At 44.3% G+C, this 25,082-nt stretch overlaps 1 protein-coding gene across 1 annotated transcript in view; it reads right to left on the reverse strand.

Annotated features, from left to right (window-relative positions):
* Positions 1–4,205: 4,205 nt before the first annotated feature.
* KCNQ5 (potassium voltage-gated channel subfamily Q member 5) overlaps positions 4,206–25,082 on the reverse strand; it is a 510,233-nt gene continuing 489,356 nt past the window's right edge. The window contains exons 12-14 of the mRNA XM_054024141.1: positions 12,584–12,715; positions 10,222–10,348; positions 4,206–9,768 (exon numbers count right to left, since the gene is read on the reverse strand). Of these exons, the coding sequence (XP_053880116.1) occupies positions 8,821–9,768; positions 10,222–10,348; positions 12,584–12,715 (1,207 nt within the window). The 3' untranslated portion in view covers positions 4,206–8,820. The remainder of the gene's footprint in view (positions 9,769–10,221; positions 10,349–12,583; positions 12,716–25,082) is intronic.

A 25,082-nucleotide genomic window follows, 5' to 3' on the forward strand; every position in this document is an offset into this window, starting at 1 on the left:
TCTCTGATGCGCAGCGTGCCCTGCTGTGCTCTTCTAACCGCCCTGGTGTCTGGTCATAATCAGCGGCCAGGTGATTTGCCTCAGCCTCCCACTCACCATAAACATCTCTTACTCTCATAGATATTGTGAAGCACACAGCAAGCAGTAATAACGATGGGAATATTGGTTCACTGAGGTCTAACCGAGTCAGTAAACTGCGCCAGTGCGCTTTTAAATGTCCAAAGGCACATTCTACCACCATTCTGCACTTGCTCAACCTATAGTTGAACAGCTCCTGACTAGTGTCCAGGGTGCCTGTGTATGGCTTCATGAGCCATGGCATTAAGGGGTAGGCTGGGTCCCCAAGGATAACTATAGGCATTTCAACATCCTCAACGGTTATTTTCTGGTCTGGAAAGTAAGTCCCTTGCTGCAGCCGTTCACACAGATCAGAGTTCCTAAAGATGCGAGCGTCATGTACCTTACCCGGCCATCCCACGTTGATGTTGGTGAAATGTCCCTTGTGATCCACCAGTGCTTGCAGCACCATTGAAAAGTACCCCTTGTGGTTTATGTACTGGCTGCCTTGGTGCTCCGGTCCCAAGAGAGGGATATGCGTTCCATCTATCACTCCACCACAGTTAGGGAATCCCATTGCAGCAAAGCCATCCACTATGACCTGCACATTTCCCAGAGTCACTACCCTTGATAGCAGCAGGTCAGTGATTGCGTTGGCTACTTGCATCACAGCAGCCCCCACAGTAGATTTGCCCACTCCAAATTGATTCCCGACTGACCGGTAGCGGTCTGGTGTTGCAAGCTTCCACAGGGCTATCGCTACTCGCTTGTGAATTGTGAGGGTTGCTCTCATCTTGGTATTCTTGCGCTTCATGGCAGGGGAAAGCAAGTCACAAAGTTCCATGAAAGTGCCCTTATGCATGCGAAAGTTTTGCAGCCACTGGGAATCATCCCAGACCTTCAACACTATGCCGTCACACCAGTCTGTGCTTGTTTCCCAGGCCCAGAATCATCGTTCCACAGCATGAACCTGCCCCATTGCCACCATGATGTCCAAATTGCCAGGGCCCGTATTTTGAGAGAAGTCTGTGTCCATGTTGTTATTAATGGTTCCCAATCCTGCTGGAAAGGCATAACGAGTGGGGTTCCACAGGGGTCTGTTTTGGGACCGGCTCTGTTCAATATCTTCATTAACGACTTAGATATTGGCATAGAAAGTATGCTTATTAAGTTTGCGGATGATGCCAAACTGGGAGGGATTGTAACTGCTTTGGAGGACAGGGTCATAATTCAAAATGATCTGGACAAATTGGAGAAATGGTCTGAGTTAAACAGGATGAAATTTAACAAAGACAAATGCAAAGTGCTCCACTTAGGAAAAAAAAATCAGTTTCACACATAATGGGAAGAGACTGTCTAGGAAGGAGTACGGCAGAAAGGGATCTAGGGGTTATAGTGGACCACAAGCTAAATATGAGTCAACAGTGTGATGCTGTTGCAAAAAAAGCAAACATGATTCTGGGATGTATTAACAGGTATGTTGTGAGCAAGACACGAGAAGTCATTCTTCTGCTCTACTCTGCTCTGGTTAGACCTCAGTTGGAGTATTGTGTCCAGTTCTGGGCACCGCATTTCAAGAAAGATGTGGAAAAATTGGAAAGGGTCCAGAGAAGAGCAACAAGAATGATTAAAAGTCTTGAGAACATGACCTATGAAGGAAGGCTGAAAGAATTGTGTTTGTTTAGTTTGGAAAAGAGAAGACTGAGAGGGGACATGATAGCAGTTTTCAGGTATCTAAAAGGGTGTCATAAGGAGGAGGGAGGAAACTTGTTCACCTTAGCCTCTAAGGATAGAACAAGAAGCAATGGGCTTAAACTGCAGCAAGGGAGGTCTAGGTTGGACATTAGGAAAAAGTTCCTAACTGTCAGGGTGGTTAAACACTGGAATAAATTGCCTAGGGAGGTTGTGGAATCTCCATCTCTGGAGATATTTAAGAGTAGGTTAGATAAATGTCTATCAGGGATGGTCTAGACAGTATTTGGTCCTGCCATGTGGGCACGGGACTGGACTCGATGACCTCTCGAGGTCCCTTCCAGTCCTAGAATTTATGAATCTATATGAATCTATGTCCTCATCACTCTTGTCACTGCACTGCCGTCGCCTCCTCGCCTGCTTTTGAAGTTTCTGGTGCTGCATATACTGCATGATAATGCACGTGGTGTTTACAGTGCTCATAACTGCCACGGTGATCTGAGCGGGCTCCATGCTTGCCGTGGTATGGCGTCTGCAGGAGAGCAGGAGAGCACAGTGGCAGCGGAAGCGGTCATTCGATGAATACAGTTTGCAGTCCTACTGTGCTGTCTGCTGCCAGCAGCACTCAGGACATAACAGAAGTGGCTGAGCTGAGCGGGCTGTACGCTTACTGTGGTATGGCGTCTGCATGGAAAAAAGGTGCAAAATGATTGTCTGCCGTTGCTCTGACGGAGGCAGGGGCGACTGACAACATGGCTTACAGGGTTGGATTACAAGGAATTAAAATCAACAAAAGGGGTGGGTTTGCATCAAGGAGAAACGCACAGAACTGTCACACTGAAGCCTGGCCAGTCATGAAAATGGTTTTCAAAGCCCCTGTGAGGAGCAGCGTGCCTTGCTGTGCTCTTCTAATCACAAACAGCCTGGTCAGCAAACAGCACCAGCGAGCTTTTAAACGTCCAAAGGCACATTCTATCACCATTCTGCACTTGCTTAGCCTATAGTTGAACTGCTCCTTACTACTGTCCAGGCTTCATGAGCCATGGGAGCAAGGGGTAAGCTGGGGTAGGTGCGACCACGCAGTGCTGCCGGCTGGAAGAGCAGCCTGAGGCAGAAGCCTCCAGCTCACATTATATTCCAGGCAGGACTGAATTTCCATGAGACGAAACTTAAAGAAGAGAATGACCTGGAGTCACTCCCATTTATGTCCAGGCGCCCCTTACCGACCTCACTGAGGTCGGCCAGGAGCACCCATGTCTGCCCAGGCGCCATGACCAACCTCACCGAGGTCGGCCAGGAGCACTCAGGAGACAATGTCGGCGGCTAGCAGTCATATTGCACCATCTGCTGCCGCGAAGGCAAGGAGCTGCTGCTGTGTAGCAATGCAGTACCACGTCTGCCAGCAGCACCCAAGAGATGTATGGTGACAGTGAGCTGAGCGGGCTCCATGCCTGCCGTGGTATGTCATCTGCAGGAGAAAAGGCGAGAAATGATTGTTTGCCGTTGCTCTCATGGAGGGAGGAAGGGAGGGGGCCTGACGACATGTACCCAAAACCACCTGTGACAATGTTTTTGCCCCATCAGGCATTGGGAGCTCAACCCAGAATTCCAATGGGCGGCGGAGACTGCGGGAACTGTGGGATAACTACCCACAGTGCAACACTCCGAAAGTCGACGCTACCCTTGGTACTGTGGAGGCACTCCACCGATTTAATGCGTTTAGTGGGGACACACACAATCAACTGTATAAAATCAATTTCTAAAAAATTGACTTCGATAAAATCGACCTAATTTCTTAGTGTAGACATACCCTTAGTCACCAAGTCTGAAAATAACTTCAGTAGGGTTCCACATGGGAGCATGGATCCACCCCTGTGGGTTTCTGTGGGCAGAACAGAAGTCCTAAACCAGGCCATATGAATTGATAGCACAGCACTAGATACAGTTCTGCTAGTAGCCTCCTCCTAAAAATCCTGCTCCATGGTGTATTTAGTCCCACACAGGTGTATAAGAACTATGGTTTCCCCTCTCCTCAAAAATCCCTGTTTAATCACTGGTCAAAATTAAAACTGAGTGCAGCAATTGATATTTGAAATTCCTTAGCACTGCTCTTAATAGCTTCCAAAATCACTTTCATAGAGGGTTTGTATTCTGTGAAGGTGAAGTGGGTTTGGATAAACCATCATTAGAAATCATCAGAAGGTGTTACACTGGCCTATGTTGTATGGACTTTTTGGTCAAATAAACTTGCTTTGTGATACCTTGGTCAAGTTGAATCAAAGCCATATAAAACGTTAAAGAAAAAAAAAAGCACATAATGGGAATTTTTCAGGTGCACAATTCTGCCCAGTCCTGCCTGAGCTGTATTGACATTCAACACCAATATTAATTTTTAATCAAAAACAAAACAAAAAAATCAACCAACAAACAAAAAAACTTCAAGTATACATAGTAGCTACTTTTTAACCATGTTTATTAACAACAATATGGATTTACCTTTGTCATGAAGTTACAATTAACATTGTATTATAATGTAATGGCTAAAGCCATTGCAGCGTCAGTGGAAGTGTCCCTTATACTTTCCATAACCATTATAAAACTGATACTTTAACACTGCTCCCTCCCATATTGGCTAGCAGAAATGTCTCAGAACACATTCAATAGCAGATAATGTTTGGTGCCTATGGAAGTGTCCCATATGTATCTGAGTTAATGGCAACACCTCATATGCTTCCTTTGACATTCCAGGAGTTGGTTTAGATTTAAAAACTGATTCACCTTTTTGGATAATTATAGCAATTTGTTTGATGTTGCAATTCATTTGAACTAAATTGATTAACATGCTTGAAAAAAATATGAAGCAGAAATATGACGGCCAAGTTCTCTCTGGACGTACACCTCCTTCAATCCTACTGAACTCCATGGGATTGTACAAGGTCTGAGTCTGGACAAAAATTGTCCCAGTGGGACAAGTTCACTCCTGGTGTAGGTGGGTGTAACCCCATTGAGATCAATAGAGTTGTGCCTGATTACACCAAAGAAGGCTGAATTTGGCCCACTTATGCTGTCCTTTGAAGTCAGTGGAGCCACACAGGTATGAATTTGTCCTCAGATGTTTAATCACTTTTTTCATTCCTTTGCTCTTACATTTTCTTTTTCTGCTTTGTTCTGTTTTCTTACTGACCTACTTTTCTCTGTGCTTTTAAAAAATTTCCCTTCTCTTCATCCCTTTTTATACTACTTTGTGCGTTACTTTTTATATAGTCAATGTGACATATGGGTTAATTCAGCTAAGCATTAGTTTCCTCAGGAAATAACTGGAATATTATCATTTTCACTTTATACAGATGCCCAACAAAATAAGGGTTTGATTCTGGACTCAGGCAGAGCTCTTGCTGAAGTCCATGGGATTTTTGCTTGAGTAAGAACTGCAGGCCCAGACCCATAAATAGTACTGTATATCAGGTGTTCCTCAATACAGCAATAATTCAGTATGACTTGACTTATCACAGAAGAGTAGGTGAATTACCTATCAGCAGACTGTAATGAGAGCAGTCATTTAAGTAGGATTATCTCAAAAACACATGTAACAGCTGTGGGCATGTGAATAAAAGTGTATGATCCTTGCAATCTTGAACCCTAGGCTAAAACACTATATCCATACTGAAATAAAAAGTATAGCTCACATAAATCAGGAGTATATAGAGTTTGTAAAACAAATAATCATCAAAAACTATTCATTTAAGTCGTCTCTTCAATCAGGGTACAACAAACAGGCTGATCAGAAAACAGTTTTTTGTGTAAGGCCCAGTCCTGAAACCCTTACTTAGGGCCAGATTCTGTCCTGTTTGACACCCTGTGCAAGCCTCCAATGGAGTGTATATTAGGGCAGAATTTGGTCCTTATTGCCTACTCATGTAAAACTCCTATTGACTAAAACGGGAGCTTTGACTTAGTAAGTAGTTCAGGACAAGACCCTTAAGGCCAAATGCTGTTCCCACTGACATCAACAAATTATTGATACTGATTTCGGTGAGAGCAGGCTTGGTCCTTATAGTATAATTAAAGATATAATGTGGACACAGGAAACTCCTGGTGAGGAAAGGACAGAACAGCCCACTTTGTAAAAATCAAAACACATAATAAACTCTCTCCAGATCTCCACAGATTCATTAATTATTCTCGCAGTTTTCCATCAATATAATGTTAAGAAAATTCCTATATGATAAGAACTGTAGCTACAAAAAGAAGGATGTAATGGTGACAATAAAAGAAAAAAAAATCAGTAATTTCAACTTAAAAAAAGATAAGGTCTTCCTGATTTATCCGATCTTTGTAAAGACATTTACATTTTCATATATAATTTATAGAATTCATTTATGTGCACAGAATTGTATTAAATAAATTAATTTAAAATTAGGAAAACTCAGGCATGTCATTTAAGCCAAAAATACCAAGTTCAGCGAGATACATCAGTAAAAACCAAAATCCTGATTCTGCAACTGCATCTGTGCAGGCGGAGCCTGTGCCCATGTGGAACCTCGCTGATTTCACAGTAAGACTCAATGTGGATGCAAAGGTCTGCTCAAGCAGATGCAGTTGCAAGATCAGGGCCCAATTCAGGATGCCGTTGTGTTCATATTTAATGAAAAAGGGGAGGCGAGTCAAATTACTGACACATCTGTTAGCTGTCCTGTGCCCAAGCTCTTGCCCCTACATGAGACCTAAGTACAGACTTACATCTAGAACATTATGAGATTTTATATAAATGCAAGAAAGGCACCATAAAACATTAGGAAAAAAGAAAAGAAAATCCTAAAAATTGTATCATTTTTAGATATTGTACAATACTTTAAATTTACAGATTTGGCTGGACAAACTGCAGACATTCAAATAAGTCAATATTTAAATGTTCTCAGATGTTGAAAAACCTATTTATCATCACAAAAATATCTTCGCAATTAGGCTTTAATATGATCAGGCAGCACATAAAGAATGTAGTAAAGGTTGAATGCGATGGCAAATCAGTGATAGCTAATTGTGCTTCAAGACATCTTTCAGAATTTACCACCTGAGCTTTGTTCTGGCACAAGCCATAGAACGCAGCTTATCATCCATAGATCCTGTATCACTGACACAATATATACACTCTACAGTATGCATGTACTTTCACATAATAAGGTTATCATGTAACATCCACGAATATTTCTGTAAAAGAAATATGGAGGCAGAAATTACAATGGATTCATAGTAAACAGTTCAAGTCCTTCACAATACAATCTACAGCATTTAGCCATGATTAAGACTGCTGTGACATTTTTGATGTATAATAAATCCTCAGCAGGGCTGGGCTTTGATCAATCAGTGCTCTGAGTGAGCTGGAACTGGCACTCCCATACATTTGGAGTTCTTGTTGCTAGAGGTGGCCAGGCCCAGAACAGGCTGCCCATGAGTCCGTGGTACATGCAGGCTGTAATTTGGGGGAAGGCAACAAATAGAAATCTTGTTCAGTGGGAAAGGGTGGAGGATCCCACAGGGTTCCATGGCAAAGCCCTGGTAAGGACCCATAGGTAGACACTAGTTCTGCTACTGCATCTCTGCAGAAGTGAACTGTAGAAAGGCTATGAGAGCAAGAGGAGGTCTCGGGGAGAATGCTCAATATGCTGCAGGTTTTGAATCCCCAAACTTGGTGGGAGGTGGTATGGGAAAGGAGTCTGAGGGTCCTTTCTTGGCACCTTTGTTAAATGGCATTATAGAACTAATAAGAATGTGACCCCCTTCCCTCTCTCCTCCTCATCCCCTCGTTTTTAAACATTCAGTGTTCTTCAATTTGGACAATTCAGCTGTTTTTCTCTATTACCTCTCCTATTTCCTAATTCCTGACATGGCTTTTTGGAAGAAACACTAGCTGTCTGGGACCAACAGGCAGGGATTTTAAAGATCTTTTTCACTGTCCCTGCCTCCCTGCTGTTATTTTCCATTTTTTCCCCATCCCTTTTTTTCTTCTCCAAATTCATATTCTCCTTCTCCTTTGCTTATCATATTGTCTCTCTTTTTTTCCTCTTCACCCCTTCTGTAGTCTCTCTCTCTTCCCTTATCCCCTTTGTTTTTCCCTCTAATTTCAATACCCCATATGTTACCACTTTCACTTCCTCACAGACTTCTGACACAAAATCATGGAGTATCAGGGTGCAATTGTGAAGCATAGTGCCACCTTCAGGGCAGAAAGAAGAATTGCTTCTACAATAACGGCAGTGCCCTTTCCTCTCCTGCCGATTCTGCTTCCAGAATGCTTCAGATCCACGGGAAGGGCACATCAGTGATACCAGCAAGTTTGGTAAGGAAAGCTGCCCCTGAATTTTTGGTGCAGTAGTCCAGATTATTCATCTCTAAGGCCAGCCCTTATCCTTTGAATTTGTACATTTCATAGCAAAAGACGGTTCTTATCATAAAGAACAACCTGAAAGTGGTGTGCAAAGTACTTTGCCACAGCACTAAATCACCAAAAATATTACAGAAATTAACATTCTAAAGCTGAGAGTGTTAAAATAACTGACTAATGATGAGTTAATTTCTATATCTTGCAACTAGCAGCCATTTCTAGTCCCATATTACTAGTTTCCTTGGTACCTTGCTAGCAGCTGTAGATAATATTTTTCTTGTAAACATAAACTATTGTCTAATTCAGGACATATATATTTGTAATTAATCCAGAAGCAAAGTGCTTTAAATCTTACGATTTTTACTTCTGTATTGTAGAAACAACACTATTTCTAAATGCTCAGATCTTTGCTTTCTGACACAGTCTGCAGTATTAACTTTGTAGATTACTCATTATTTACACCTACTGTACTACATAAAAGTGATGTACATTAGGTATAAATCTGAATTTTAGCTGTCACTTAAGCATGCATTGTCATGCAACTAGAAGATATGGGCTCATACAACTGCCTTTCAGATTCTTCCTGATTCTTGCAATTTTATCTTATTAAAAAGGCTTTCAAAAGAGTTCATGCTATGATATGTATGACTAAAGGAATTACTCAGCCAATGAAGAAAACCCATAAATTGTTATTTAAGTTTGACATGAGGCAAGCTGAGTGCATCTGTACTGTCCCCTGGCTTGCAAATGCTTTGAGATGATCTTGATATTCCAGTCCTTAGAGAGTCAGTAGAGAGAGCTGTTTCCACTAATGAGCGAGAGATGCTTTCAAAAGCCTCTGTTTTTGTCTCTGCTTCCAACTCTTCATCTGTTATAAATAATTTTGACTCCCTCCATTTGGAGTACACTTCTTGGCTCCCTCTGGAGCCACTGGAGTCATTCCCAGCAATCTGTACATTCAGTTCTTCGGATGATTGTATAAGGTTTTGTACAGATAAAGATTTTCCTAAATCCATTTGCACTACTGGTTTAACTGAGACCAAGGGTTCCCCTTCTGTATCAAGGTTTTTTCTCCAGGAAAGATCCTTTGTCACTTTGGACTGTGCAACTTGTCCATTATCCTTTAAAGCAACAAGGCAAGCGGTGACATCAGAAATATTTTCCTGTGTGGTTGCAGGAATAATATGAAGGGGTTCAGGCCAGTTGGCATGCTTGACTGAGGAGAAAGGTGGTATTTGTAACGTTGTTGGGGTTGTTGGCTTAGTTGCCTGGTTTATTTGGTTTGATGTATTATTAGTTATTACTGTTGCAGGTCCATCATTTGGCACCTGTGTTGCTTGACTATGCATAGTTGGACTAAAAGCATAGTAAGCCTGAGTGCTAAATTCATTTGGTGTCAGTATAAGCTGTAGGCCACGAGTCATGTTGGCACTAGCTGATCTGGATACACATCCACTAGTTTGTGCAGAACTAGATAAATCTTTGCTGTCTACAGGACTTTGATAATCAGAGGTCTGGTCACATTCAAAAGATGGCATTTGAAATGAAGCCAAAGTGAGCGCTGATGCAGATCCTTTCCTTAAGACCTGTTGATAAATATCTAACAGGCTGTCCAGTTTTGACTCTATGGATTGTACCTGCAGATTGGGAAAAAAAAGGTTAAAGTAAGTACAAAATATTATTTAAAAACATTTGCCTCCCTAGAGCCTCTCTAGAATCTAAGCAAAGAGAAAATGTAATAGATAATAGGAACAATCCACATATAAGGGAAACGTGTTTCTCTGTATAAAAGAGCTACTCATCAAAAAAAGAAAGCTATTAAAAGCAGTGTATTTACAGATGCTTCATGATCAAGTTAATGTTTTAGCTATTAAAGGCTGCAGATTTCAGTAGTGTATGTTTTTCCATTTCTGTATACAAAGCACATTTAATGTAATATAATTTGTGTGTGTTTTTCTTCAACATTTAAAATAGTGCAGACACCAAATAAAGTTATTTTACCAAATTGTTGTAAATTGAAAACATCCATTATTCATTACAGAAAGTTATAAGCAATAAAACAAAATCATGGTTTCATATAGTCACTCTACCTGCTTCTCCACCTTGACTACACGCCCTAACATACTAAGGTCATCAGTTGTCTCATTCTCTGCAGTATTCTTTTCTCGACTTTTCTTATCTGTTGTGATTTGTCCTTTTCCAAGAATCTGGTCAACGCTGTGAAAGAAATTAGAGACTATAATGATCCCTGAAAATGGTGAAATTGTGGAAGTATCCACTGTTCACATCTATGGAAAATTACAATTACAATAACTATTTAACAGTTTCTGAAAAATGCCTAAGAAAAAGGATAGATTTATTTTTGTTAAAATAATAGTAATCAAAGTTCACAAAAATACTATAAAAGAGCATAGAATGATGTTTAAAGCATCTGGGGAGAGCAAAATGTGAAGCTAAATGGCAATGAAGTTATATTTACTGTTACTTTTGAGATTTGTTACACATAGAAATAAATGATAACAGATACATATTTGTGAGGGATAGTTTAGTCTTGAGTTATTGGCTCAATCCTCCAAACACTTACTACTGGGTACATTGCTTACTACTATTACTGGTCCCATTGGTCAAATACAGTACAGACCCATTTACGCGGGAATCCGCTTAACGCGTGGTAGCGCCATTCCTCCCAGTGCTACCTATTTAACACACGAGACTCGTTAACACGCAGTACAGGAACTTGCTATGTAGCACTACAGATTTGCTCACTAACTCACTGACACTGAAATCAACAGGAAGTGCGGAGCGGAAACGTGTTGTACGTCTTACCGCCGAGGGGGGGGTGAGGCGGGGGAGAGGTGGGGAAGGGGCAGCAACGTTAAAGCGCTGCCGCGGCAAAGGACCATCCTTAAAGCGCTGCCTCTCTCCCTCTCCCCCCCGTCGGCAGCCCTGCCAGTAGGAACCCTACCAGCAGGGCCGCTGACGGGAGAGGCAAAAAGGGCAGGGACATTAAAGCGCTGCCACGGCAAAGGACCCTGCAGCGCTTTAAGGTCCCTGTCCCTTTTACTCCCGTCGGCTGCCAAGAGGCGGGGGGAGGGGGAAGGGAACAGCTGCCCCGGGGCCAGCAATTTAAAGGGGCTCGGGGCTCCGGACGCTGCTATCGCAGCAGTGGCGTCCGGGGCCCCGGGCCCTTTAAATTGCCACGGGACCCCTGGGTGGCGTGGACCAGGCAACCTGGAAGGGCTGGCTTTGGGATGTGACCCCTAGTGCCGCCCCTTCTGCCCAAGGCCCTGCCCCTTCTGGGGGCCAGAGTCACCCCCGCCCCGTACCGGTAAGTGTCCTGAGTTACTTTCACCCCTATGTAGTAATAATAATGTTTTTATTAGATTACACATTTGAATTTATATTCTTGCAAAGCATCGTTAACAGATAGGCCTGCAGTATTTGGGACGCTGTGAATACGTATGTAATCCTAGATAATTATACATGTATATATCTTAAGATATTTCAGCATGGCCCTCTTAACCCGCGGTCCGTTAACCCGCGGTTGCGATGGCTTGACTCCCGATATCCGCGCGTAAATGGGTCTGTACTGTATGACCAAAAGTGTTTAAAGCATGGGGCCCAACATGTATATCTCATCTTAGGTGTATCTGTATTAAACCAGCATAACATAGAATTTTAAAAAAGTAAGTAGGTGTTGAGAGTGGTATAGAGAGATTTATTGTAATGTGTGCTCTTACTCTAAATCAGTGAGTGACATCAAGCAGGGGAAAGTTGCTTAAGAGAAGGTTTAAAAAAAGTAATGTTCAGCAATAAAGGCTATAGGCTTTGAATCAATGTCTCAGAGAACTAATGAGCAGTATTGAGCCCTGCACCTCTGGAGATTCTTCAGATGTCATTTCATAGTGGCCAACTGGCATACAGTAATAGCAATCAGAGGTGGAGGGAACTGCAAAACTCTGCATTGGAAAGGTTGGGCACAAACAGAGAGCTTGGGCTTTTAAATCCGGGAAGTGCTTCCCAAATGCAAATATAAGGAGGGCTCTATATGTATCATAGATTTGTCTGTTTATTACTGTATGGAGTCCAGAATATTAAAATATAGGATCCGGGCCATTGTGGTGCTAACGGCCCTCAGCTTCTATTAACAGTCACTGTATTAAATATTCCGTCAGTTTATGAGTGCACTTTAAAAAAAAAAAGGGGGGGTTACGTTTTCAAATTTTCTGGGCCCAATTTACATCCACATATTTTCCACCCACAATTTAATTGCAGGCCTAACTGCATTCACAAAAAGGAAGACCAAGCTACAGCACAGGTGAAAACTTGGGTCAAAAAAAAAAATTGGTAATGTAAAAGACACACAATTCTTCTGGTGCTAAATGACAAAACAGCTCAAGGTATTTTTACACAGGAAGGTTCTTCAATGATGAAGGATTATTCTTTCCTTACCGGGACTGAAGACTTTTTATTCTGCACAACATATCAAGGTGACCAGCTGAATACTGTTCAATTACATCTTTTACATCATATGGACGTAATGTCTCTTTAAACTTTCTCTTTGCAACATGAAATTTCATGATTCTGTGGAAGAAACATTTTTCCAGATTAATCCTTATACATTTTTGTAAAACAATAAAGTCATCAACACTGATTCAAATGTTAGCTCTGTCTATCTTTTCATAATTCGGACAGCTTAGTGTTACATCAGCTAAGCTAAACTAAGGACTTGTCTACACTATAAAGTTTTGTCAACAAAAGGTAGCTTTTGTCAACAAAACAGTGAATGCATACACACTGTGATGTGACTTTTGGTGGCAAAAATGCCCTGTTTTGGTGACAAAATACAACCACCCCAAAGAGAGACATAAGTTTTTTTTCTCTAAATTTTTGTCAACAAAGTGCCAGTGTAGACGCCACGCTTGATTTTATTGCTTTAATTGGCCTCCCGGAGGTGTCCCACAATGCCCATCGTGATCACTCTGGTCAGCAGTTTGAACTCCACTGCCGTGCAGTCAGGTAAATAACTATCCGCCCCCCCCCCTTAGAAGCCCCCCAAATTTTTGAAATTCCATTTCCTGTTTGCTCAGCATGGAGAGGTCTCATTGCACCTTCCCAGGTGACCATGGCAGGTAATCGCAGCAAACACTCTCCCGCTTGGAGCACTGCAGAGCTGCTGGATCTGCTGAGTATATGGGGAGAGGAGGCTGTGCAGTCCCAGCTGCACTTGAGCCGTAGGAATTGGGATACCTACAGGCACATTTCTCAAGGCTTGTGTGAAAAGGGCTATGATTGGGACATGCTGCAGTGCAGAGTGAAGATAAAAGAGCTGAGACAGGCATACCATAAGGTGAGGGAGGCAAACCGTCGCGCCGATGCTGCACCTAAGACCTACCGGTTCTATAAGGAGCTGAACTCTATCTTTGGTGGCGACCCCACCTCCACTGCCAAGAGCCCTGTGGATACTTTGGTGGGCCTGGAGGCGGTGGAAAGAGGACCTAATCCGAAGGACAAAGTCATTGATGAAGAGGTGGAGTTAGACAATGATGTGGCGCTCCCAATGGGGTTGTCCTGTGAGGCAGGCATCCAGGAACTGTTCACCACGCCAAAGGTGTTTAGCCAGTCTCAGCAGTTGCACTCCAGCAAGCAAGAAGCAGGAGAGGAGATACCTGGTAAGTGCAGAGGTGGGTTCAGGGTATAGAAATGTAGAAGTCTGGCTGTGTTTCTGTGAGCTGGACATTTCCCTGTGTAGCTAATCAGTATGGCGAAACAGGGTGTTGATGCACACCAAGATCATACAGGAATCCTCCAGAGAGATCTCCAGGAAAGTTTCCTGGAGGTACTCGGCAATCCTCTGTGGAAGGCTCCTTGGCAGAGCAGCTTTGTTCCTTCCCCCATTGTAGGGAACTTTCCCGCGTCATTCGGCAATCACTTGTGCAGGGATCAAAGCAGCACACAGGTGAGCAACATAGAGAGCAGGGCGGAAGTCACAAGCATGTAGTAGATGCAGGGGTGGCTCCAGGCACCAGCGCATCAAGCGCGTGCCTGGGGAGGCAAGCAGCGAGGGGTGGCTTGCCGGTCACCGTGAGGGCGGCAGTCAGGCTGCCTTCAGTGGCATGCCTGCGGGAGGTCCGCTGGTCCCGCGGTTTCAGCGGCAATTTGGCAGTGGGTACGCTGAAGGCGCAGGACCGGTGGACCTCCTGCAGGCATGCCGCCGAAGGCTGCCTGTCTGCCGTGCTTGGGGCAGCAAAATACATAGAGACGCCCCTGAGTAGATGTACCCTCATGTGATGGGGTGGACTAGGTTCAAAAGCCCCCTGCTGGAGGCCTCACGGTTCAGCCACACCCATTCCAGGGAAGGTGCATTGGAGAGGTCCTCCAAGCAGGCTAGAGTAGCTGCAGGGGAGCTGTTGCAGAGCAGAGCAGTAGTCAGTTGCTGCTTGGAGCAGGAGAAGAAATAGGGTTACCATATCTCATAAATAAAAAAAGAGGACCCTCCACGGGCCATGGCCACTCCCATTTCCCCACCCCTAGCCCCGCCCCAACTCCGCCCCTTCCCCACCCTAACTCCGCCCCCTCCTCCCTCCCACTCCCAGCCAGGGGGAAAGGGCTGCCCCAGTGCTACCAGCTCCATGGTTTCCCGGGCAGCCCCCAGACCCTGCGCCCCCAGCCGGCGCTTCCCCAGCGCAGCTGGAGCCCGGGAGGGGAAGCACCCAGCCGGGGGCGCAGGGTCTGGAGGCTGCCCAGCAAACCGTGAAGCCGGTAGCGCTTGGGCTTTGGGCAACCCCTATGGCTCCGGACCCTGTGCCCCCAGCCGGGCACTTCCCCTCCGGGACTCCGGCGGCTCTGCTTAACTTACACTGTATAAGTTACACAGAGCCGAAGAGGAGCAGAGCCCCCGCAGCTGGAGGCTCTGCTCCTCTTAGGCTCTGTTTAAGAGCCGGGCTGCCCCAGCGCTACCGGCTTCGGGCAGCCCCCGTGCCTCCGGACCCTGCGCCACCGGAGCCCAGGAGGGGAAGTGCCCGGCTGGGGGCGCAGGGTCCGGAGGCAAGGGGGCTGCCCGAAGCCAGTAGCTCTCGGGCAGCCCGGCTCTTAAACAGAGCCTCCAGCGGCTGGGGCTCTGTGTAACTGACACTGTGTCAGTTACACAGAGCCCCGGCGGCTGGAGGCTCCAGCCCCCGCGGCTCTGCTCCTCCCCGACTCTTCGGCTCTGTTTAAGAGCCGGGCTGCCCGAGCGCTACCGGCTTCGGGCAGCCCCCCTGCCTCCAGACCCTGCGCCCCCAGCTGGGCACTTCCCCTCCCAGGCTCCGGCAGCGCAGGGTCTGGAGGCACGGGGCTGCCCGAAGCCGGTAGCGTTCAGGCAGCCCGGCTCTTAAACAGCCTCCAGCGGCTGGGGCTCTGTGTAACTGACACTGGGTCAGTTACACAGAGCCCCTGCAGCTGGAGGCTTTTCTCCTCTTTGGCTCTGTGTAACTGACCCAGTGTCAGTTACACAGAGCCCCAGCCGCTGGAGGCTCTGTTTAAGAGCCGGGCTGCCCGAGCGCTACCGGCTTCGGGCAGCCCCCCTGCCTCCAGACCCTGTGCCCCCAGCCGGGCACTTCCCCTCCCAGGCTCCGGCGGCGCAGGGTCTGGAGGCACAGGGGCTGCCCGAAGCCGGTAGCGTTCAGGCAGCCCCTCTCTTAAGCAGAGCCGCCATTTTCCCGGACATGTTCTGCTTTTTGGCAATTCCCCCTGGACGGGGGTTTGAGTGCCGAAAAGCCGGACATGTCCGGGAAAAAGAGGACGTATGGTAACCCTAGAAGAAAGGACTGCAGGCCTGACTGCCTGGAAGAGCAGCAGGACCCGGGGGGGCATTGAGGGAGCTCCTGGCTGGTTGCTAGGACTGAGTAGGGACTGAGCCTGGGAGGGCTGCAGGAAGATAGTGTCTCCAGTGAGGAAGCCCTGGAGATACAGCCCTATACCAGGGATGGACTTCTTAAAGACCAAAGCCCAGGGAGGGCAAGAGAGAGACACCACCACAGGGGTACTGAGATAGGCCCCAGTGGACTGTATACCCCAGAAGGGGTTTGTGCTAGTTAATATGCAGACAGTGTAACTCAGCTGGAGCTCTGTGTCACTGACAAACCTGCCTCAGACCACCGAAAGGAGTCACCAGAACTAAAGAACACAGACTCACCCAACCAGAAAGGGGTACTTGCGAGAGGCGGGTGCCAACCTCGCTACAACTCATTTCCCTGCTTATCCTTAGCAGTGAGATCTGTGCTAGAATGACCCCCACCTTTGGAAAAGTGTGGGAGAATATTAGAATTTTTTCCCTAGTCGGCTGCGTCACAACCCTTGCAGAGTGACTGCTCTTTTCCCAACGTGGAGTGCCCCTCCTCCCCCCCGCCAACACTCACCAGGCTTTGGGTGTTCTCAGAGATGTGTGCTTGCCATGTTGCTTGTTATGTTGCAAAAGGTGTATTTTACTGAAATGTTTTAATGCTATGCATGAATGTAATAATCATGCTTCTGTGCATTGTTACTTGTGCTTCGGCAGATGTGACCCCCACCCCCCACACACTGGCCAAGCGTCTGCGCCAGATAAGAAAGCGCCCAAGATGGTGCAAAGAAAACATGTTCTGGGAGGTACTGCACTCCTCTCATGCAGAGAAAAGGGAATGCAAGGAGTGGTGGAAATTGAAAGGCAGGACAGAAAAGAAAATCAGGAGTTTGTTAAGGACGCTACTGAGTGGATGATTAAAGTAATGAAGGAGCAAACGCAGAAGCTGAAGTCCTTAATAATGCTGAAGACTGAGTAGATCAGTACCCGCCCTCTACTGCAGCACATTCAGAACTCTTTCCCATGTCCCCACCTTCCTTCAAACTCTGCCTGCACAGTCCTTTCCACTTTCCGGGACTTCTCGGTTTCTCCTTCACTCCACCCCCTCGGACAACTTTCATAATGATAGCTGGACCTACACACAGCTCTGAAAGTCTGCCCTTCACTGGTACCTCCTTTCCCACCAAGCATCCTTGGGTATTTGGGTGTGTTGTTTCTTGTGCAATAAAAGCAAAGTTTTTGAGTGGTAACTCATCTTTATTTGTTTTCTACAAATTGAGATAGCAGGCTACCAATACATACACAGGCAGTTTATTCATGTGCTTGCTGGAATGTAAGGCCCCAAAAATAACCATTACTTCCTAGGAAAACTACACGTAACGTAACATTGCAGCACTAATCACAGAGATAGACATTACTGGTTCTCATTTTCAAAGTGTTGCCTCAAAGCCTCCCTCCTTTGAATCGGCCCCCCCGGGCAACTCTTATAGCCCTCGTATCTGGCTGCTCAAAATTAGCAGCCAAGTGGTCTGCCTCCACATTCCACCCCGAGCAAACCTTTCACCCTTAGCTTCACAAAGATTATGCAACGTACAACATTCGGCTATCACCATGGGAATATTATCCTCATTAAGGTCTAACCTGCCATAAAGGCATCGCCAGTGTGCCTTTAATCTGCCAAAGGCACATTCCACTGTCATCCAGCACCTACTCAGGCTGTTGTTGAAACGCTCCTTACTGCTGTCCAGGTTTCCCATGCAAGGTTTCATGATCCACGGCTGTAAGGGGTACGCCAGATCTCCGAGGATCACTGTAATCTTCTGGTTTGGAAACAGAGTCCCCGCTTGTAACTTTCTATACTGGCCGGTGTTCCTGAAGATGCATGCATCATGCACCTTCCTGGACCATCCCACGTTGATGTCAGTGAAACACCCACAGTGATGCACTTTCCACAAGTGCCTGCAACACTATGGAGAAGTATCCCTTTCCTATTGATGTACTCCATTGCAAGGTGGTTGGGTGGCAAAATTGGAATATGTATGCCATCCATTGCCCCTCCACAGTTAGGGAAACCCATTTCTGCAAAGCCATCCGCTATTTCACGCACATTTCCAAAAGTCAGGGTCCTTCGTAGCAGGATGCGATTACTTGCTCTGCACACTTGCATTAACGCAGCCCCAACGGTCGATTTCCCGACTCCAAATTGATTCGCGACCAACCGGAGTTGTCACCTTCCACACAGCAATTGCCACACGCTTCTCTACCGATAGGGCAGCTCTCATTGTGGTGTCCTTGCCCTGCAATGCTGGGGCAAGCTCCACACACAGTTCCAGGAAGATGGCTTTCCACATCTGAAAGTTCTGTAGCCACTGCTCATTATTCCACACCTGCATGACGATACGATCCCACCATTCAATGCTTGTTTCCTGAGCCCAAAAGTGATGGTCTACCCTATGCAGCTGTTCTATGAATGCCAAAAGCAATCTAAAGTTGCTCCCATCCATATCACACAGCATGTCACACAACTGGGAGCTTCTTCAGTTAGGAACTTTGCGATTAACTGCATTGCCATCCGCAATGTCTTCATGACAGCTAACAGAGCAAAGGAGAGCAGTGCAGGATCCATCCCTTCTCACAAAGATACTGGGGTGCACAGCAAAGAATGGCCTTGAAAAAATGCCGCAAAAGAAAGACGACAGAAAGCAATGCATCACGGGACATTGAGCCCGGTCCCAAGATATACTGCAATCCGCTCCGCCTTCCCACAACACCTAATGACAGAAAGTGTTGAGCTGGACTGTGGGATAGGTACCCACAGTCCACTGCTCACACTGTTGATGATAGTGCCCCAACTGTGGACACACTCTGCCGACAGAGGGAGCGATTGTGAACATGACATTCCGATTTTTACTATGCTGATTTCTGAGTGTTGACATCACTTTTGTCGACAAAACTTGTTAGTGTAGACAAGGCCTAAGCTAAGCTGATGATATTTTCTTCTGAACTGCTGAGTTATACTCAGCGAAACCCTTCTTTTTCAAGGTGATTCGTGGAGCTTATAAGCTGAAGTCAGCATTTTGCAAGTGTAGAATTGTCATCTTAAAACCTGTTCCATGGGATTTTAAATAGCTCGTTTAAAGTTATAAATGTGTGCCCATCAAAGTGTTCTCTTCTGTTAGGTGCAAATTCAACAAGGTACTTAAACATGTGACTAGTCTCATTGAGGTCAATGAGGCTACTCAGGTCCTCAAAGTTAGGCTTGTGCGTCAGCAACTTCTTGAACCAGGACCTTAATGTTGAGGGAACTTTCATAGCTAAATCTCAATGATTCAGAAGTTTTGTTTTGTTGCTAGATTGGTTCCTTTCAAAGCTTCACGTTTTGTTAGCAAATGCCCTCTTAGTTATGTGTGTATGATTTTAATCTAACTCACTCCAGTGCCGAATAACTTAAATGATAAAAATTGCCATGCTAATTGTACTCTCCTTTATATAAGCAAATCTGGGCACATAAAAGGGTGTGCTGTTATTTTCTACTGAAAAAGTAGTAGGGTATATCCATCTATATCTAGGTAGCTATATCTAGACGTATATGCAGTGTAGTTGTAGCCATGTTGGTCCCAGGATATTAGAGAGAGAAGGTGGGTTAGGTTATATCTTTTACTGGACCAACTTCTATTGGTAAGAGAGACAAGCTTCTGAGCCACAGTGGAGAAGAGCTCTGTGTGGTTCGAATACCTGTCTCTCTCACCAACACAAGTTGATCCTATAAAAGATATTACCTCACCCGCGTTGTCTCTCTAATACCTAAAGATAAATATATAGCTGTGGATGGCTGTATTTTGAATCAAACCAAATAATTTTGCATGCAGATTAAAGGCCTTGATTCTGCTCCCACTGCAGTCAGCTGCAAACTCCCCAATGATTTTAGTGGGAGGATGATAAAACCATAATAATTAATTTAATTATAAGTATTCACTTTCTTCTGTTCCTTATAAGTACAGTACCACACTTCCCATTTTGTAAGTATCTTTAATTGTGCATTCAATTTGTTTCTCATTAATTTTTCACTTGTTGATTAACGGTGTCTCTTCATGCAGGCCAGTATTCTCCATTTTTAATTCTTTCTTTTGCTGCTTTGGGACCAAACACTGCAGTCCAGAGATTTGACTGAGGCACAGTTCCTATTCAGGTACAATTATGGCATTTTCCCAATTGAAATCAATGGTTGAATAAGGATTGTGGGATATGACTGTTGGATTTTACTGCAAAGCAATCAAAGGTGCCATTCAACAGCAAATAATTAATGATGAAATGTAAATTTCACATAAAGAGCATTTTGTACAATTTTGTGTAATTTGTGTGGCAATCAGATGTTCAATGGGTATTTTTTAAGAACAGGAAACTTTGTGTTAAGTCATAAATGTGAAGAAATACAGACCAAAGATTTTGAATATATCTTTAGGCACCTAAATAAAAGTGATCAGGTTTTTCAAAGGTGACATGAGCTCCTGTAACTTCCACTGATTTAAACGGGAGTTGTGGAAGCTCAGCATATTTGGGAGTCTGAAAAGTTTGGCCATACTGCTTTGTGTTGAAAAGAGGTAAAACGAGGACACTAGTCATAACGTGGTAAGATCTACACTCTAGTGCACGTAAGCAGGTAGGGAACACAAAACTGTTGGGCCATCTGTAGAATGTGCACAATCACCAATAGTGTTGCCTAGTGGTCAGGCAGGGTTTTAGCAGGGCATCTCCCCATTGAAAGCACAGTCTGGTCCTTCAGTGCCCTGGCCCCAATGGTTTCCAGTCCTCCCCTTTAGCCCAGAGATTTTTTGAGGGTCAGGGGGCTGGGCCCTTGAACAGTCAATGCCTTTTCCAGCTGGTCTCTCATCTTGATGAAGATTCCTAGTGTTGTAGTGTCCTCTTGGGTGGGTGGGGATCCTGGGCCTGCTCTCTCCACTAGGCTCCAATCCCGGGTGCTAAACTGCTACCCTCGGACAACTTCCTATCCCCAGCCCCTTTTAGCTCCCCAGAATAAATTACTCCAATCAAGTCTCTGACCTGCTCACTCTGTCACTTGCCTATCCTATGTGGTTTGCACAGGTCTGTATTGTCAGGTCTCAGGCAATGGGCTCCTGGGCAGTACTTTCCCCTCTGCGCAGCTGTCTGCTCCCTTCCACTGCCCTGAACTGCTGCTCTCCCCTTTTTAAAGCCCTACCTCCAGCTTGTGCAGGCCCTGCAGGCGTGACTGGGCAGGGCCGCCTGGCAAACCCCTGACTCACCAGTGTGGGGTTTGTAGATCCCATCACACCATCTCTAATCCTAATATTTCATGCTATAATATTAGCTAATTCAATTTTTATTATACTACATAATTCACCTGCAAGACAGCCAACAAGCAGATAAAAAGCCATGGTTATCACTCTGTGATAACTAGAGATTAGTATTACTTTAAATGGAATTACATGAAAACTGTACTTTGTATTATTTCTTTACCACATTATTATAAAAAATATGCCATCAGAGTTGAAATTTATAATGGACCCCTATTGATTATGTATAAACCTGTTATTCTAAGTAGTACTGATCTTTCCCCACAAGGCTTAGTTTCTTGATTTGTCGCATTATTGTAAGTATGAAGTTAAATGGTGAATTCAGATAAGGTGGAGTGTCACTGGTATAATGGATGAAGCATAATCTTGGTCAGAGAGTCTAGAAACGGAAGAGACTTATTAGGACAACTACTCCATCTCCCTGCCAGTTCAGGATTGATCTCCATTGTGCACAGTGGACATGTAGCTTTAAATATGCCAAGGGACAAACTTCCATTGGGAGACTAATTCTACAAGCTAATATATCTCACTGTCATTTCTAACACGGAGGCACCTGAAGCAGGGAAAATGTTGGAAATGGAATTTTTTCATATAGTTGTCAAATGACTCCAATATGTTCTATTCCTAAAAGTCTGATAGACCATCTAATCCCTGTGTATCCAGTTCTTCGTTCAGGTTATGAAGAAAAAATTAATGTGACTTGTTCCAAAACAACTTGCATTACAAAGGTGGTTTATTTAGAAAAAATATAGTTGTCCTTTTTTTCTTTTTTCTTTGTTTTGGTAGCCGTACATAATTGCCATGCACACTCCTCCTGAAGTGCAATATGAGACTCAACAGGAAGTGTGGAGCCAGGGAAGTAGTACGTTATATGGGGAAATAATCAAGTTTCCTACTACGGGGTGGCATGTACAAGAAAATTGAGGCAGAAGGTCAGTTTTCATTATTGGGCCATAAACCTGGTTAATCAGCATACACAAAAATCTGAAGTGTAGATCAGCACCTTGTCTGGAAGCAGTAAGTTCTTAAATTCACTGGCTCAGACCAGGGCTTTGGTTATTCAAGGCTGTTTTAACATTTTTCCTAGCTTATCCAAGGGACTATGTTGTTTTGGAACTCAGGATGATTCTAGCTATTTGGGGAGAATCTCTTCTGATATATCTATGTTTCCTAATGTAACAAGGGTCTTTTTCCTTGCCTCCTCTGAACTAGGAGTCCTCTGAGCCTAAAGGTTTTTCATTGACTTCAGTTGGAACAGAATTAGTCTAACACTTTGAAAAATTCTACCCTTGATGACTGTTTCCATTTCTTTCCAGACATGAGGTTGTATAGAATTGCACCTGCTCTTAATGAGTCAATTTTGGTAGAGCCCTGTTCTCAAAAATGTCAGTAGTTAGGGCCTGGATCCAGAGCTCATTGAAGTCAATTGGAATTTTCCCACTAATTTCAATGGGTTTTGGATTAGGCCCTTATTCCCTTGTGCCTCAGATGTGTGAAGTTTTCTTCTGGATTCCAAGAATACATGTAAAATATCTTACAGGAGGGAGGAGAAGGAGGAGATATATGAGCTATACAAATAATAAAGAAGTAAAAAGAATGGAGTTATTAAAACCTGTCAGGTTTTATGAACTATGAAACATAAAAATACAGGGATTATTTAAATGATGGAATTGAGGGGTTCCTTTGAAAGTTGTTAAATTCTATTGATTCAGTAATTCTCAATTAAAAAATAAGTCAATCTGTTTTTTTTTTAAAAAGTCCTGAAATAACTATTTATATAATAGATTTGAATAAACGAAAACACCGATTATGGTTAATGATAGCAATTTTATGGACTTTTTTTCAAAATAAAAGAATTATGTCACAAATCCAAAAACTTTGAATTTCCTTGTATTTGTTAGTTTTAAAAATCAAAATGTTAAACTATTTTTGTGTGTTCACGTGTGCTACAAACTAAGGGTCTGACCCTGCAAACACTTACACATTGGGTGACTTTACTTGCATGTAATGGCACTATTCCCACAAGTCAAGTTACTCATATGCTAAAGTATTTGAAGAATTGGGCCTTAAAGCACACAACAGATATATGGCACACTAAGTACAGCTTAGTGCTTGTTTTCTACTTGTACCACAAGAGGGCAAAAAAGACTCACCATAAACCTTGACTGTATGTAAACTGAGTAGACCATATGGAGTCCACTCACAACAAATTCTGACTAAGCAGAAAGTAAAACAAACAAAAATGAACAAAACAGTGCAGTCCCCTGTCTATTTGAAAGGCTAATTATTTTTTCTCAGAGTAACTGTATTAAATACAACAGAGTCATTTTTCTATCATTTAAATATAATGTGATGAATGATACCCTGTATACTAAACTCACCTAATAAAACAACTGGTGTAAGGCAACTTTACCATAAGAATTAGTCATAAATAATGGCCCAATTCATCATCCAGTAGAGAACAGAAGCTAAATTATTTTGTATTGAATTGAGCTCCAAATGATTTCAGACACTTTTGTATCAAACTGCGTCACTTACACTCCAAGAATCTCTACACGACTTGCTCTGCATCTTTACTGAGGCAAAACTCCTCCTGAAGCTCAGACAAGTTTTGCATGAGCAAGGACTGCACATCAGGCCCAAACAGAACAATATTAGCACCATCACCTCATGTCAATAACATCAAATGCAAGAGCAGCAAAAATCAGGATTACAGGGACATGAAGATTCTTCTTGTACAAGGTTTTGCTTCTCATTTGTTTTGTATTTCTTTCCCTGCACATGTTGCATTTCCCTCCCCATTCATGTTGCCAGTTATAGTGTTACGTACAAGTACGCTTGTCATTAGTAGAGCCTACAAATCTGCAGATATCCACAGACCATTTTTGCAGATTGGATGCAGATACAAATTTTGTATCCACGGAGGGCTCTAGTCATCGTGTTCTTTATTGAATCTGGGGATGAGTAAATGCATCGTCAGTTCCTTTAATGACCCTGATGCTCTCATGTCATTATTTAAAAAAATGTTTATATTGCCATAGCACCAAGAAGCCTCAATAAGGACTGGAGCCCTAGTCTGAGAGGCATCATGACATAGTCCCTGCTTTGAAGATTACAATCTAGGAAGACTACTTTCCTCTTAACTAAACAAGACTCCCACAACTTCACTGTTGAGTGTGAAAACATGCCCCACCACTTCCAGCAATTCAGCAGCCCCATGAAGCTTGCCCAGGGTGCTGGCTCTACCACAGTGCTCTTCTACACAGCTGGTTCCATGACTGTTTTTTCCCATCCCCAACCTCCGCAACCCCTCCTAGTTTTCTGCCTGCAGAAGAGGTCAGGAACTAAAAGCAGGGAGGCAGATCATGTGGGAAGTGCAAGACACGGAAGGAGGGGTGTTCCAGGTGTAGGTAGCTAGGGCTAACACGGACTCCTCCCTAGAATACTAACCTGCCCCATTCCCAGGAGTCAGAAATAATCTTTTCTCCCAGGTAGTCTTTTTATATATGCCTAGACATTCTGGCTGAGATTCTAGAACCATGTAGAGGTGGGGGAAATAGTGTGTTATGGGTTAAAATATATAGGAATCTGAGACAGAACACCATGGGACAAAGTTCTAATGCAGGGGTGGCCAACCTATGGCTCCGGAGGCATATGCAGCTCTTCAGAAGTTAATATGCAGCTCCTTGTATAGGCACTGACTCCGGGGCTGGAGCTACAGGCACCAACTTTCCAATGTGCCGGGGGGGTGCTAACTGCTCAACTCCTGGCTCTGCCACAGGCCCTGCCGCCACTC

The sequence above is a fragment of the Malaclemys terrapin genome, chromosome 3, assembly GCF_027887155.1.
Source record: "Malaclemys terrapin pileata isolate rMalTer1 chromosome 3, rMalTer1.hap1, whole genome shotgun sequence".
In the NCBI taxonomy this organism is placed as follows: Eukaryota; Metazoa; Chordata; order Testudines; family Emydidae; genus Malaclemys; species Malaclemys terrapin.